The 16132-nt window shown below is 36.5% G+C and overlaps 1 protein-coding gene across 2 annotated transcripts in view; it reads left to right on the top strand.

Moving 5' to 3' along the window:
- Positions 1 to 15773, top strand: part of luzp2 (leucine zipper protein 2) — a 92578-nt gene extending 76805 nt beyond the window's left edge. For both annotated transcript variants that reach the window (XM_043216771.1, XM_043216770.1), the window contains 5 exons: positions 1794 to 1868; positions 2104 to 2271; positions 6835 to 6939; positions 10299 to 10370; positions 14317 to 15773. In XM_043216771.1, the coding sequence (XP_043072706.1) occupies positions 1794 to 1868; positions 2104 to 2271; positions 6835 to 6939; positions 10299 to 10370; positions 14317 to 14421 (525 nt within the window). In that variant the 3' untranslated portion in view covers positions 14422 to 15773. The remainder of the gene's footprint in view (positions 1 to 1793; positions 1869 to 2103; positions 2272 to 6834; positions 6940 to 10298; positions 10371 to 14316) is intronic.
- The last annotated feature ends 359 nt before the right edge of the window (positions 15774 to 16132 follow it).

Genomic DNA, 16132 nt, shown 5'->3' with positions numbered 1-16132 from the left:
AATTATTCATAGACTGTTACATGTGGCGCTGCTGTTTAATCAAAACCTAATGATGTAAAGCATTAACATTTGCGTGGTTGTCCTTTATCACCTGATCTAGCATCAGTTCCTTTATCAATAGTTCTTTCTTGTTAGAGATTCAGCTCTTGTGATCCATCGCTTTGGTGGCTCTTCTCTGTTGTGCGTGAAAGAAGACTGTGAAAATAATTACAAATAGATTAAAGATTAAATAGATTAAATTGTGACGGCAGTGGCATAATAGCTTGTTATAAGACACAATCGGAATGATTGCAATGTTCTTTCTTTTAATTGTACTTTGAATGCAGTTTTTTTTTTCTGTAATCTGCAGCTGCCTTACTAGCAATTAGGATATTCCACAATTTACTGTGATTATGGTAGTTATATTGATTGAAAACAAACCACATTACAAAATAGCCCACGATGCTTTAAATATGCTATACAACGAGGAACATCCCTTTGTACATTTATAATGTCATACAAAATCAAATATTAAAGAGTTAACCCTATTTTCACTACTAAATTACTTGCGTTTCGTTGTGTATTAACTTTGCGTGTAAGACCATGCTTAACCACCGAGTCACTGAGAAAAACACTATCTTAGAGCTATTTTTCTTTAGACTGATGTGGCTTACATCGATTTTGCTTCTTGCTCAAAACTAAAGGATTTAGTACTTTCTAAACGTCTCACCTCTCTCTAAAAAGCCATTAACAAACAAATGGCTTTTTAGCACATCTTTCTTACGATTATCAGGAACATTCAAACTTGTAAAAATGTAAAATCACGGCCTGTTCAAGTCAGATTTTAGATGATTGCTTACTATATATTGAAGAAACCCTGTGAACATTTGAGTTTATTCTGTGAAATATGAATGCCGAATTTCTCTCTTATATCCGAGCACTCTACTTTTCGTCTTCCAGATAACACGCGCTAATGATCCCAGATGGGCAATCTCTATCACCTGTTCACATCTCAATGAGACTGTTGTTGACTGTACAAACAGCATCATAGTCATATAGCAATATTTATGAAACTAAACTAATGACATACTGAGGGCAAGTCATTATGTAGTTCTGCCTGAAGGAAAAGCATCACGCTCAATTATATAAGCATTCAAGAGTTCATGCCACCTAAAGTATATTATATATATATATATAAATAAATATAGAGATGTAAAGATCTAAAGATAAATCTAGCAGAAAAGAGATTATGGTTATTTGAATAGTTTGCTCATTATACATAATGTCTTTGATCACATTGAACATATAAGATTCAAGTCTAATTAAAATCTTGAAATAAACAGCTAGATTAAGATAAGATTATGGGTTATGAAAGGTTAAAATTTTTGGTGTGGTCAACAGCAGGTTGATATTCACGCAAGGTCAAAAAACAATTTCATTTTCTTATAATATGCCTTTATTTTTTTCCTTATTTGCTTAATTACACCCAAACAATTAATTCAACATTATTTGATGATAATTCTCTGGTGATTGGTCGATTTTATTTAAAGCAGTGTGAGCCTTTAACACTCCCAAAGCACATGAATTTTCATTTTCATTTAGATATTTTTTTGAGAGACGTTTATACATGGTGCACTTTCAGATTTAAAACTGGATGTTTTCATTCACTTACTGTAGAATTCAGTAAATATTGTCTTACATTGGCCATTATCTTCTCACTTTGAAGCCTTAAATACTTTGTGTATAACTTTCAAATTGTTCTGTAAATTCAAACGTTTAAACTGTTGATGTTGATCAGTGCCTCTTCTGTGCAGGGTCAGCAACTGATGGACTTGGAGAATAAACTCAAAGTGGCCAAAGACGAACTGGAGAAGGCAGCGCTGGATAAGGTGCGTCAGGAGCCAATCCTTTTCATCGTTCCTATTCAGATTTTCCGCTATCTTTTAAAATGTAAACTTTGAGAATGAATTCTATTATCTCATTAGGTCAGGGATTTCGCAATTTTGACAGAGAGTGCATGAAGCAAAAGCACAGATAAATGCTTAGAGGATAAAAGAATAAGATGACAGCATGATAAACATTTTCCTATTAATCTCATGTGTTGTCTCACTTAATATGTTGCAGGAGTCACAGCTGAAAGCCCTGAAGGACACCGTGCATATCTGCTTCTCGTCTGTCCTACACAGCCAGACAGGAAGTTTACACAGATTTCCAGCCACACCCACCAACCTGTTGAGGTACTCTGCCCTGGCCAACAATTCAAGAGTCACCTTTCAGCAGCCGCATGCAAAGGTACTAACACCCCCGAGAAAAAGCCATTCTCTGAATTTGTCGAAAAAACACAGAAATAGATTTTAAATGGCCATATGACCAGAAAGACTTTTAAAATTACTGGTGTTTATTTGGTCATTTATTGTTTATTGTAAGCATTTTTAGTAGAGCAGCGTAAGTACTTCAAAATAAAAGTCCTGGTTTATTTTGGGATTGTTTGTTTCTATATAAAAGTCTTTTTTTTGTGGTTGTTATTATGAAGTGTAGGCCTGTCTGGCATTTAATTCAACATAAGCTTCTGTATTTTCGGTTTAGGCTACTAGGAGGAAAGGCTAAGAACATTATTTAACACATACACATATTTATTTTGTAGTTACACTTTATTTTGAATGGTGCATTTTAGATGTTCTACTACCTACAGTATGAGTAACTTAGCAACTACATGTTAACTAACTCTCATTAATTTGAAAGACAATTTGCAAAGTTAAAATCGCATGTTTGGAGACAATCAAAATGAAGTGTTAGGAGATATTCAGCAGACAGCGTATTAATATTTTGATGGTTTGCAACTGACGTACGTGCAAAGTTGCTTATGGTTAGCAGAATGTCTAAAGTGAAATATTACAATAAAGTCTTTCTTACTAGCATCATAAACACATTTATATTTTACACATTTGAATACTTGAAATATAGTGCAAGGATATTTCGGGGAGATTAACTATTCCTTCAGTAATTTTACTGCCATCTCATATGCCTCTTGCTATAGTAAAATTAGGAAAAGAGAAGGAGGCAGCACTGTAACCTAAGGGTTAAATTTGCAAAAGGCATACTGTCATCTAACCTGTTAAGAAAGAAATCTCTCGGTGCATACAGTAGGCTACTGCTGAGAACACAAACCATTAACAGTGCTTGATTTATTTAGCAGGCAGTGTGGGAGAATCTGCCTCTATTTTCTCCCCCTACGTGACTCAGAAGCCACTCAGTGTTGCTAAGAATCTCAATGCTTATGCACTACCCAGAGGACAGAGCAGTGCTTTTTTATTACGCTCCAATACTCTTGTCCATAAGCAAAAAGTCTCCACAGAACAATATTAGAACACATCAAAAGACCTCATAATACAAGGCTTCAGCCTTCAGCTCTTTTTACGTAAATAAGACGATTTTAAAGAAAGAAAAGGTTAGAAGGAACTTAGCAAGACACTGAACTTTGGACACGGTATTCAAAATGCATTATGAGCATGCAAAAAGACATGAAAGGGAAGTATCTTCTTAGACAAAGATATTTTGATTTATTCAGAATCTTGATCTGAAATGTCTCACCTTGAGCCTGTCAGCAAGACTTTGATTGGAAACCTGACACAAATGTCAACCCTGACACCAAAGTCAAGATGCGTTCCCTTATGATTAAACATGTTATTGTAAAACATCTGTTCAAGGTTGTCCCTCAAGTAAAAATTATTTTCTACCTCTCAAATGAAGTGGATGAGAAGACATTTAGTCCTCTATACAGTGTCCCATTCAGCATTTCATTACAGTCCCTATTCATCAACTGTTGGGACTGTAATGAGCCTTAATCCTTTCCAAACAGCCATGCAAAACCTATACTGTCAGCCAGCACACACTAGTCCCTGCTGCTAAAAGATTCATCACCGTGAGGTTTTAACAAACAGCCAGTTTTAAATGATAGTCACTTCATATTTAACAGGCATTGATAGATGCCATGTGCTGTAGCTTGTTAAATTGCATGCAACATTTATGTGTTTGTGCTATTTGCCTGTTAGCAAATACTCTAGATTATTTAGGGATTCTTTTTTTTCTTAAACTCAAGAGATTATTGCGCAAGTATCAATGCAAATGAATTTAAACTTTATCATTTTAAAGCTCCACAGAGAGCATAAAAGGCAAGCTTAGTCATTCGATGTGGTAAAAAATATAGTGCATTTATCTTAAACGTATCCCTGTTTAAAGGTTTTGATTTACAAGTGCGTTTAATGCTGAGCTCACAATGCACAATGCGATTTTTAAAAAGGTCGGGTCACCGGTCTTTTCACTCTGCATGACTACCTGGGGTAGCATTCGGTCGCTGCTGTGTTCACGATGGTTTCGGTTACACACCGCATGACTTCACAAAGGAAGAATTACAGACAACATCGCCTAGTCCGGGGTTGCCAGGATTTTGCAAACAAAACCAGCCCAAAAACAGCCCAATCATTTTTTTGGTCAGAGTTCTCCTGTGGCTAAATATCATGTTATTGTGGATGTTTTCCCACATTCAGGCCATTCCATGATTTAAATAATGTATTAGTAAATGTTGAAATTAACATAAATGATTTACGAGTACTTTTCATCGTTAGTTCATGTTAAATGGAACCTTATTGTAAAGCGTTACTACAATCTTTTCCATAAAAAACTAAATCTTTTCTGGATCAGGTTAGTCCTGCAGCTTTTGTTACTATGGCAATGAACACCGATAAAACCCGATCTTCCTTCATGAGACAAAAATAGTTCGTTCAAACTAAACTGTAGCTAAGTCACTTAGACTGCCTCTTGAGACAGACCTCATTGCAGATGATTTGTGGTGGTTGCAACATTTATGTGTATGACCATCGTAATAAATGCGAGGTCAAGTGTGTAAACAACGGGAATGGAATTCTTTTGTTCCATGTTTGTAGTGGTGCAGAAATTGCACGCTTTATCTAAAAATCGTGTTCTCGTAGTTATAGTGCAAGGAGTATAAAGATCGCCAAGACTAGTTCGTAATTGCATTCAATTTTAAATCTAGGCAAGAGGTCGAAAGGGAAACGTTTTGATCTTTCCGTCTCAACCCAACAACGGCTGACATGAACAGAGCACTGAACACGGTGACGCTGGAAATCATGGAAATGGATCGTGTTAGCTCTGCCGATTCACCCTGTACAGTTAAACAGAGTTAATTAACTGACAATCTGAACAAACCGAGAAGCGAAATATTTATACCGCTGCTTTCCCTGCAGGTATCTCTACCAAACATCCGCTAATTAGCTCGTCTTAAACCAAGGAGGCCAAGCCGATTAATTAAAGCAGGTGTTTTGAACAAATAACTCAGACACGAAACCTTCATTTTAATAACTCTTTACAACACTCACCCGACGGCGTCTTGTCTTGACGTTGTTGGTCTTCTCATGAGAGTTGTTTGAATTGAAATATAGCACACCATTTCTGATGTAAAAACAAGAGTTCTGTGGGCTTGATACAAGATTCATGGATATGTCCTGAAGTGAAATGTGCAAACTTTACAGCGCAGAAGGGCTTTTTAACTGCTACTTGAAATTTAACAACCTCCTCAAAGCCTTCATAACCTGGATCCTCACCAACCCAAAACAAAGTTTTTGCAATCTGCCGTGTACCTGTGCATAAGATAATAAAAGTGGAGGTATACGCACATTTTCCTTTCGGGTTTGGACATCTTAGTACGTAAGTGAGCATTCAAGTCAACACCAGAAGACAGTGTTCGAAAGTGGCTTACCAAAAACTAGGCCTCTACGGATATCATGCTGATTTGCAATGGGGAAGCAATAAGTGTGTCATATTCTATTTCACTCACTCTGAGGAGCAGAGAGTCCCTAAGCTGATTATTGTTATATCATTACTCCTCCAGAGAGACGCTTCAGAGACCGTATGAAGTTTGTTACTGTAGTATTTATCTCATCTGTCTTTGCTCAGTAAATGAGTGATAGGATGTGCGAAGAGCTTTGCTAGAAGCCTCGTCCCCCACTGTGCTTTTTTCTTTAATTCACACTAACACTGATTTAAGCGGAGTCATGATTCAGCCCTTATAATCTGAGACACATTTACCTGCTGCCTCTGTGTCTGATACATGCTTGCAGGAAAATATTGCAAATATTAATCACGCAATTTGTTTTTTGTTGCAAATTACAGGCAAATTCGGTCCAGAATGAAATCGTATTAAAACAAATTAAATAAAATGAAATGAAATATTTCAAATTATGCTCTCAAAGGAATAGTTCACCCAAAAATGAAAATTGTAATTTCCTTCGAGGAGTTCCAAACCTGCACGAATTTCTTTGTTCTGTCAAACACAAAGGAAGATATTTTGAAGAAAGTCTGTAACCAGGTTGTTTTTGATCGCCATTGACTTCCATAGTATTTTTTTTCCCCTAAATCAATGGCAAAATATCTCCCTTTGTGTTTGAAAGAACAAAGAAATTGATACAGGTTTGGAACTCCTCGAGGGGTAAATGATGACAGAATTTTCATTTTTGGGTGAGCTATTCCTTTAAGCCGAACAGTTTCCGTTTACTGTAAGTCTCCTCAGATAAAAGCATTAGCTAAACGGAACACAATAACAGAAGTGTGCTTTGTGCTCTGACTTTAAAGCCACTCATGTACAGTAGATCACAATAGAAAGAGAGTTGACAACAGACTTCAAATTAACCTAAGTGTAAAATTGTCTGTGCTTTATAATAAAGCGTCTGGAGAATTTAACCCCAGCACTCTCTTGTTTTCCCTCTTTTTCTTCCTCTCTCTACTCCTTTGTGTCTTTCACAACGTAACATTCTGTTTCTTTATGCTCTCTTCCTTAAGGACATCCCGAAAGTTCCCAGGATCACAACAACAAGTAAATTGCCTGTGAGCAGTGCGGTAATGAGGAGAGAGAGCACAGGACCGAAAGACTGCCAGATGGTGAAGGTAAATCTTTAGTGCCCTTATACTCTAATGGCCACTTCCTTACCCTTTGGACTAAATGGGGCGACTTATGTTCATTGCATCTCAGTGTATCCCTTAGCCATTTAAGATCATTTACAACTTTGCATTAAATTTCGTTCAAGAATAAGCTTTGAGGCTTCGCTCAGCAGTTTTCTCGTGATCAATGTTATATTGAACTGCTGCCGTTGGACCCATGAGAAAATATTGCAGCTCCATTTAGTTAAAGGTGAAGTGTGTAATTTCTGTCCCTTTATGGCGCCAAATGGAACTAATAAAAATGATTGTTTTCAAACAGATTCTTTAAACACTCCGCCTTTCCTTTTATTGGTCGGCAAAAATGATAGACTGATTTTTTTAATATTTTACATTATTTTAATAATGAATAATATTTAAGAATAAAAACAGAATTATTATTTTAAAAGGTGTTTTCTTGTCAAATGCACTGCAACAATCTGTATTTATAACTTAATAATAATAATGATCGTTAATAATAATAATAATAATAATACATTTTTTATTAAGAATAAAGACTCAAATTACTAATTATTTTCCTGAAAAATGCACCATCATAGTCTATTTTATTTATAAATTCAATAATAATAATAATTGTAAAATGACTATTATTTAACCACAAATAGTGTTTGCTTGTCAAGCCGGTGAAGTGAGATCAGGGTACAAAGTACTCAATGCTTATAATAAAATAAACTGTACATCACGCACACACATATTGGTATTAATGGTATTAATGGTTTATGAGTTTGTAATAGAACAAACTGTATGTGCTATTGCCCTACATCTACCTACACCTAAACCTACCCCTTACAGGAAACTTTATGCATTTTTAGATTTTCAGTGACTTCAGAATAGCTAAAATTACCTTAAAATGACCTTTTTCTCTTTTTGTTTGTTCTGAGTGCATTTCATAGCTCTTTGCAGCTCTATGCATTGAAAAAGCATAATTTTTTCACAGTCTTACAGGTAATGGGTGTTATCCAAACAAACACACAGATTGCAAACGCTCACACACTTCTCACACGGACGCTATAGGCACAAAGCGACCTTGCATGATCCTCGGTCGTCACTGCAGTCGACACGTGACGTGAGATCTTCTAGTCTGGAAGGTTTCAGACAGCACTGAGAAAATGAACACCGGGGAACAATGCATCACACACCTCGGCAGAGCAGAGAGTACTGTACACCAGACCAGATGCATCGTACTGCTTTCTGACATGCGCTTATCAACTATAATGACAGGAGTGTGTGTGTGTGTGTGATTGCGGGTAAGTGGCTGTGTGTTCGCTGAGTGTGTGTGTGCGAGAGGGGAAAACAGCCACCTGAGAAAGAGCGCGGAGACAGGAAACAAAGACAGACAGAAAGAGGGAGAGAAACACAGGATCCCAGGGAGAAGGTGTCATTCTTGGTAGATGACAGGCCATGAAGATTTTCTAATGAAAATGTTCCCAGAGCAGCTCTCACCCTGCTGATGGTACTGATGAGCCCTGTGACTATACTGAGAGAAAGAGAGAGAGACTGTGAGTGAGAGAAAATACACCGGGGTGTCGCTCTAATCAAGTCCTATCATACTGCTGATTTTTGTATCTAACCAAGTTGTTTATTATCATAGATTAGCCTGTTTTATGAACATTTGCTGTAGGCGAGACCACTAATCTGTCCATCATCATCTGACTGTATACAGTCTAAAACATTAAAACATCAGAATTTTACATTTTTAATATGTTAAGCAAAACAAGGATGGCTATAAAAAAAAAAAAAAAAAAAAAAAAAGTATAATTTCGCTTTAAAGTATAATTTCTGTAGGATTATGTGACCCTGAAGACTGAAATAATTCAGATATTTTATATAATTTTTAAATATAAAATAAATTCAAGTTAAGTAAATAATTTAGTAAATAATGTTAAGTAAATAATTTAAAAACAGTTCTAAATAAATAAATAAAGTAACATAGACCAAGTATATGGACCAATTCTCACTATTACCTAGTTGCGTATTAGCTATTATCTATTAACATACTGAATGTTTATTAGTACATATGAAGCACATATTCTGCATAACCATATTCTACATCAGTAATCTGACCCAATACCAAAATCTAACAAGTTACTATTAAGCAGCAAATTTTTTTTTTTTTTTTTGATTTGTTCATGCCAAGATTGACTTCAAAATAAAGTGTGACTACATATTAGAAAGTGGGATAACACAGTATTAACTACAACTTTATAACAATAAATTTCTAATTTATTAATAGTTATTAGTTGGGTGGTATTGGATGGGATTAGGGATGTAGAATAAGGTCATGTAGAATAAGGCATTAATATGTGCTTAATTATTACTAATAAATGACTAATAGTCTAGTAAAATCCATTCTGATACGCAACTAATAGGTGTAATCATGAAATAAAGTGTTTCTGAAATTAGTTTTAAATTATATATACTCCTAACTTTTGAATAAAATTTAATATATAAAATATTTTGTATAGTACTTAATGAATATAATATTTACATTATATTGCGGTATCCAGGCTGTTTGTATGGAGTATGCTTAATTACAGCAAGCTGGAGTGATTGTCAGATGGCGAAGTATACTGTTTATTAAAAAGGCTCATCAGCTGTTTTTGAGTGTTTAGTATTGCTCACACACCAGACCTGTCTAGAGGCGGTTTACAATCATTGATAATTGCTATTCATTTATCTCTGCTGGCTTCAGTACATCCCTTCAACCGATGCTTCACTGTTTTTGAGGAAAGAACACTTAGAATGAAGCAGGTTTACGCAGTGAAGGAAAATGAAGAAGGTATATGGCAAGAGTTTAGGCTGTTACCCTTTACTCCCCGTATAAAGTTGTTCTTTTGGCAGGCACAGTCCTATAACACTTCCATTAACTTAACCTCACTGTTTTTTTCCCTGTCAGAATAAAAAAATGAGGGTGTATTTTTCAGTTAAACATTGTCTCTTGTAGTCTTGTACTCTGTTAAATGTGTTGCTCTAAAAACATTTTTCAAGCTTGTTTTAGAGCTCATAGAGACAAGCATATAAAACATTTTCTTAAAATACTCCTTCCCTTGAGCAACATGATTAATCTGTTTTCTATGCAACACTATATAATCTCATAGCTCAGGGCTTTTGTGGAAAATGTAAACAGCAAACAATTATAGTCTATACCGTATCACTGCTCCATTGTGGCCACATATATGTAGTTTTATTTATTAAAAATACTTTTATTCAGGATGTATTTCCCCTTCGTGCCTGATTATTAGATGATCTCGGGATTTGTTTGCTTTAAGCGAACATGTTTTTTTCTGTCTCTTTGTTTATACCTTCAGGTGGGAGCAGACTGTTCCCACAATCAGACCGAGAGTTCATCTGAGATGAAAAAGACGTTTGGACACAGTCAAGTGAGTAGAAGAATTACTGAAAGAATTAAAGAGAGAGTTCACCAAAATATGAAAAATCTGTCATCATTTGCTAGCCCTTCGTGTCTTTTTAAAGCTGTAAAACACAAAAGAAAGAACTGTTTTGCCCGAATTGAACTAAAACAACACTGGACTTTACTGTATAAGATGATCTTTTGTGTTCTGCAGAAGTCAAATATAATAGTAGATTAGCACAGATCATCAAAGTATTCCTAAGTCAAGAATGCATTTTGATTTTAGGACAACTTTGATGAAATGTTGACTGCTGTATTTTCGGATGTATTTACGCATTTAATACAGGCGTGGACAAAATTGTTGGTACCCTTTGGTCAATGAAAGAAAAAGTCACAATGGTCACAGAAATAACTGTTATCTGACAAAAGTAATAATAAATAAAAATTCTATAAATGTTAACCAATGAAAGTCAGACATTGTTTTTCAACCATGCTTCAACAGAATTATTTAAAAAAATAAACTCACGAAACAGGCATGGACAAAAATGATGGTACCCCTAGAAAACACTGAAAATAATGTGACCAAAGGGACATGTTAATTCAAGGTGTGTCCACTAATTAGCATCACAGGTGTCTACAACCTTGTAATCAGCCATTGGGCCTATATATATGGCTCCAGGTAATCACTGTGTTGTTTGGTGATATGGTGTGTACCACACTCGACATGGACCAGAGGAAGCAAAGGAAAGAGTTGTCTCAAGAGATCAGAAAGAAAATTATAGACAAGCATGTTAAAGGTAAAGGCTATAAGACCATCTCCAAGCAACTAGATGTTCCTGTGACTACAGTTGCACATATTATTCAGAAGTTTAAGATCCATGGGACTGTAGCCAACCTCCTGGACGTGGCCGCAGGAGGAAAATTGATGACAAATCTAAGAGACGGATAATCCGAATGGTAACAAAAGAGCCTAGAAAGACTTCTAAAGAGATTCAAGGTGAACTTCATGCTCAAGGAACATCAGTGTCAGATCGCACCATCCGTCGTTGTTTGAGCCAAAGTGGACTACATGGGAGACGACCAAGGAGGACACCATTGTTGAAAACGAATCATAAAAAGCAAGACTGGAATATGCCAAACTACATGTTGACAAGCCACAAAGCTTCTGGGAGAATGTCCTGTGGACAGATGAGACAAAAATCGAAGTTTTGCCAAGGCACATCAGCTGTATGTTCACAGACGAAAAAATGAAGCATATCAAGAAAAGAACACTGTCCCTACTGTGAAACATGGAGGAGGCTCTGTTATGTTCTGGGGCTGCTTTGCTGCGTCTGGCACAGGGTGTCTTGAATCTGTGCAGGGTACAATGAAATCTCAAGACTATCAAGGAATTCTAGAGAAAAATGTACTAGCCAGTGTCAGAAAGCTTGGTCTCAGTCGCAGGTCATGGGTCTTGCAACAGGACAATGACCCAAAACACACCGCTAAAAACACCCAAGAATGGCTAAGAGGAAAAAAATTGGACTATTGTAAAGTGGCCTTCTATGAGCCCTGACCTCAATCCTATTGAGCATCTTTGGAAGGAGCTGAAACATGCAGTCTGGAAAAGGCACCCTTCAAACCGGACACAACTGGAGCAGTTTGCTCATGAGGAGGGCCAAAATACCTGCTGAGAGGTGCAGAAGTCTCATTGACAGTTACAGGAAGCGTTTGATTGCAGTGATTGCCTCAAAAAGGTTGCGCAACAAAATATTAATCAATCAATCAATCAATCATTTTTATTTATATAGCGCTTTTAACAACACAGGTTGCATCAAAGCACTGTACAGTATAATGACAGGGATGTATAATGACGAAAGTGACCAATTTCTTATTAAATGCAGAGACGGTCTCTGTAGTCAATTCAACGATAGTCACTAGAAGTTAAGTGTCCCCAACCAAGCAAGCCAGAGGCGACAGCGGCAAGGAAACAAAACCCCATGCATACAGAATGGAGAAAAAAAAACCTTGGGAGAAACCAGACTCAGTTGGGGTCAGTTCTCCTCTGACCGGACGCCCAGCACTTAACTTCCAGTTCAATTTTAAACGCTGCTGTGTCAGGTAGTGTAAATGACTTAGTGTGTGCGTGTGTGTGTGTGTGTGTGTGTGTGTGCATCAGGATCTGGTGATCTGTCGACGGGCGCATCTAGGTGTTCTGGTCTCTGATGAACATAATCTCTGGGTGCTGATCCACCATCTAGTCTGGATACAAACTGTGAAAACAGATTGAGAAAGAAACAGGACTAATATTAGCGTAGATGCCATTCTTTTTACGATGTCACAAGTACATCGTATTTTAGGAAGTAGTGTTCCCGGTTCCAGCAAATCTAAGTAATGCAGCCTAAAATCCTTTAACGGATTTGAATAATAAAAGGTGTGTTGTGTGTTATGTGTAGGCTAAGTTAAAAGATGTGTCTTTAATCTAGATTTAAACTGGCAGAGTGTGTCTGCTTCCCGAACACAGTTAGGAGATTGTTCCAGAGTTTAGGTGCTAGATAGGAAAATGATCTGCCGCCCGCAGTTGATTTTGATATTCTAGGTATTATCAAATGGCCAGAGTTTTGAGAACGCAGCGGACGTGCAGGACTATAATGTGATAAGAGCTCGCTCAAGTATTGAGGAGCTAAACCATTCAGGGCTTTATAGGTAATTAATAAGATTTTAAAATCTATTCGATGTTTGATAGGAGCCAGTGCAGTGTTGACAGAACCGGGCTAATATGATCATACTTCCTAGTTCTAGTAAGGACTCTGGCTGCTGCGTTTTGGACTAGCTGAAGTTTGTTTATTAAGCGTGCAGAACAACCACCCAATAAAGCATTGCAATAATCTAACCTTGAGGTCATAAACGCATGAATTAATATCTCTGCATTAGAGGTTGAAAGCATAGGTCGTAATTTAGATATATTTTTAAGATGGAAAAACACAGTTTTACAGATGCTAGAAACATGATTTTCAAAGGAAAGATTGCGGTCAAACAGCACACCTAGGTTCCTAACTGATGATGAAGAATTAAGTTAGGGTACCATCATTTTTGTCCAGGTCTGTTTCATGAGTTTATTTTTTTTTAATAATTCTGTTGAAGCATGGTTGAAAAACAATGTCTGACTTTCATTGGTTAACATTTATAGAATTTTATTTATTATTACTTTTGTCAGATTAAAGTTATTTCTGTGACCATTGTGACTTTTTCTTTCATTGACCAAAGGGTACCAACAATTTTGTCCACGTCTGTAATCATTTAATGACTTGTGTGTGATGTGTGTGTGTGTGTGCGCTCGCACCAAAGTGCATTAACGCTCAAAACTTTTGTTTGAGTAACAATGTTTTTAGAGAAATTAATATTAAATGTATTAATACTTTTGTTAAACAAGAATTGATTCGAGGCGACAGTAAAGGCATTTGCATGATCAAAAAAAATCAGCTGTAATTAGCATAAGAGAATTACTTAAAAAAATGTTTTAAAAATATCAAACCGTAATGTAAACATTAAAACACAAATTGGTAAACTGGAAAGTGCAGAATTTAAAATATTTCCTAATTGTTTTACTGTACATTGTAATATCTCTGACCTCACTTTTAGTAGTTAAATAAAATTTTCATCTATGACCTTTTGACTCCACTGTATATGCGCTAAATTCACTTAATGTATTCATATATTCAGAGTCACTGAACTTCGCTGTTCACCTGTTAAAATGCAGAAAGCACACACCCTCTCACAGATAACTATTTGCTCCAGCGCTAACAAGTGTCGGCCTTGAGCTCTGCAGCAAGCGGTGACAGGTTTTGTCAAATTATAGGTCAGTCCGACAGCGACAGGGGAAATGGAGAGGAAGGTGTAAATGTCTAATCACCTGCTCTGTTTGTGCCAGACTTCAGAGCCCATTGCACTATGGTATGCATGCATTCTCTTCTCTTGTCATCTCTGTTCCATAGGCGAAGACCCCAGAGCAGATCGGACAAGGCCAAGCAAGGACAGCAGGGGAAAGTGTGAAAACAGACGGAGAACTAAAAAAGACACAAATGAACAAACAAAACTAAACGGACAGTGGAAGACTTGGCAGATTTTCTGCATGGTAAAAATGATGTCAGATCTGTTTAAGCCCCTCTTCATTCACTGAGCTTATAAGCACACACACACACACACACACACACACACACACACACACACACACACACACACACACTGTAGACAAACACAAACAACGACAGACACATACACAGAATACTCAGTCTAACACTGCTAATGTAGAAAAAGAAATTCCCAACATTCGATTTTGAACTTTCTTAATAAAAACCAACCGCATAGTATGGCATGCATTATAGAATTTTAGATATTGATTTTACAAGGTTACGATGGTACTGGTTGTTTTTAATAACTGTTATTTTTTGGGTTCATTATCTATTTTGATTCTATTTTTCTCCCAAAGTGAGGACACAATGTTCTTTGATTTGTGTTGTTTGTAATTAAAAGCTATTTCTGGCACCTCAGACCAGAATTTCAGTGTTAAAGGTCACGCTGGGGGTCATTTGAGTTCTGTAAATTTACACATGAGGTCAAATTCAAACTTTTGTCTCAGCAGCTTCTGAAAATACTGAGCCATGTCCTGATTTTAAAATAGGGCTGCACGATTTGAGGGAAAAAAAACGAATTGAGATTTTTCTGATCAAACAATGGATTGTGTTTTGAAATGTGTGTTTTTTGCTAAATAATAAATATATTAAACAGAGTAAGAAATATTACTGTAGTAATTACTATAGTAATAATTCACTCCAGAATAATTATATAATAATGATAACTTATTAATACTATATTTTACAGTACAATTGTAAAATGAGAATAATAATACTTTTTTTTTTTTTTTATCAATGTTAAAATGTCAAGCTTTTAATTTTGGCAGCACGTGTAAAAGTGTGTAAGAACACAATGCCACTTCACTCTGAAACGCGTATTTATTTAAATAATTTGCAGCCTTTGCGATTTGATAATCATACTAAGCCATGTCGCGTTTTCGGTTTTATTCCAATTAATCGCGCAGCCCTAACAAAATCAATCCCAAATGACGAAAAGAACTGTTTAACGCAGCTAAAATGTGAAGGTACGGTTTGTCTCGTGTTGTAGCAAAGATTAATTTACTCCTCCTACTCCATATTATGAGGCTCAAGTTGGCTGGCCAACTATCACTGTTGAATATTTCGGAGCTTTTGGTGCCAGAATTAAAGAGAAAAACTCGACTCACAGTGAGTCGTCTCCCTAAGAATGATGTGCCATGCACCGAGTACTTAATCTACTGCTACATCTCTCTGTTTCTCTACCTTGTGTCCTTTACAATAAACCGTGATTTTCGCTAAATGTGTGAAGAATAAATGGTTATTTGTGGAGTAAAACAACAGGCTCGTCACTGTCCGTGCATTTCCTGTGTCCTGACTCTGCTGCTCCATTTAATTAACACCTCTGGCGCTTCAAGGAAGGCCCTGTTATACCGTTAAAGTGCAAGGTCAATAACCTAGATCCCACGGGATCAAGCGCAAGTCCTCATTGGTGTATCCTGTACGTGAGCAGCACATCATAATAACTTCAAAGCTCTGGTTCTTAGCCTTTTCATAGACCTTTGATTTCTCTTTCTCCACCGTTCCTTCTCTCTCTACCCTACACTTTTCCCAGCTGGACTTTCTGTTCTCTTTGTTTGTATAAACACTAAACTGAAAATGTACGAAATCCAGGAAGAGATTTATTAATTATGGGGAACTG

This window comes from Puntigrus tetrazona, chromosome 18 (assembly GCF_018831695.1).
Source record: "Puntigrus tetrazona isolate hp1 chromosome 18, ASM1883169v1, whole genome shotgun sequence".
In the NCBI taxonomy this organism is placed as follows: Eukaryota; Metazoa; Chordata; class Actinopteri; order Cypriniformes; family Cyprinidae; genus Puntigrus; species Puntigrus tetrazona.
This window is presented reverse-complemented; position numbering and strand designations above follow the sequence as displayed.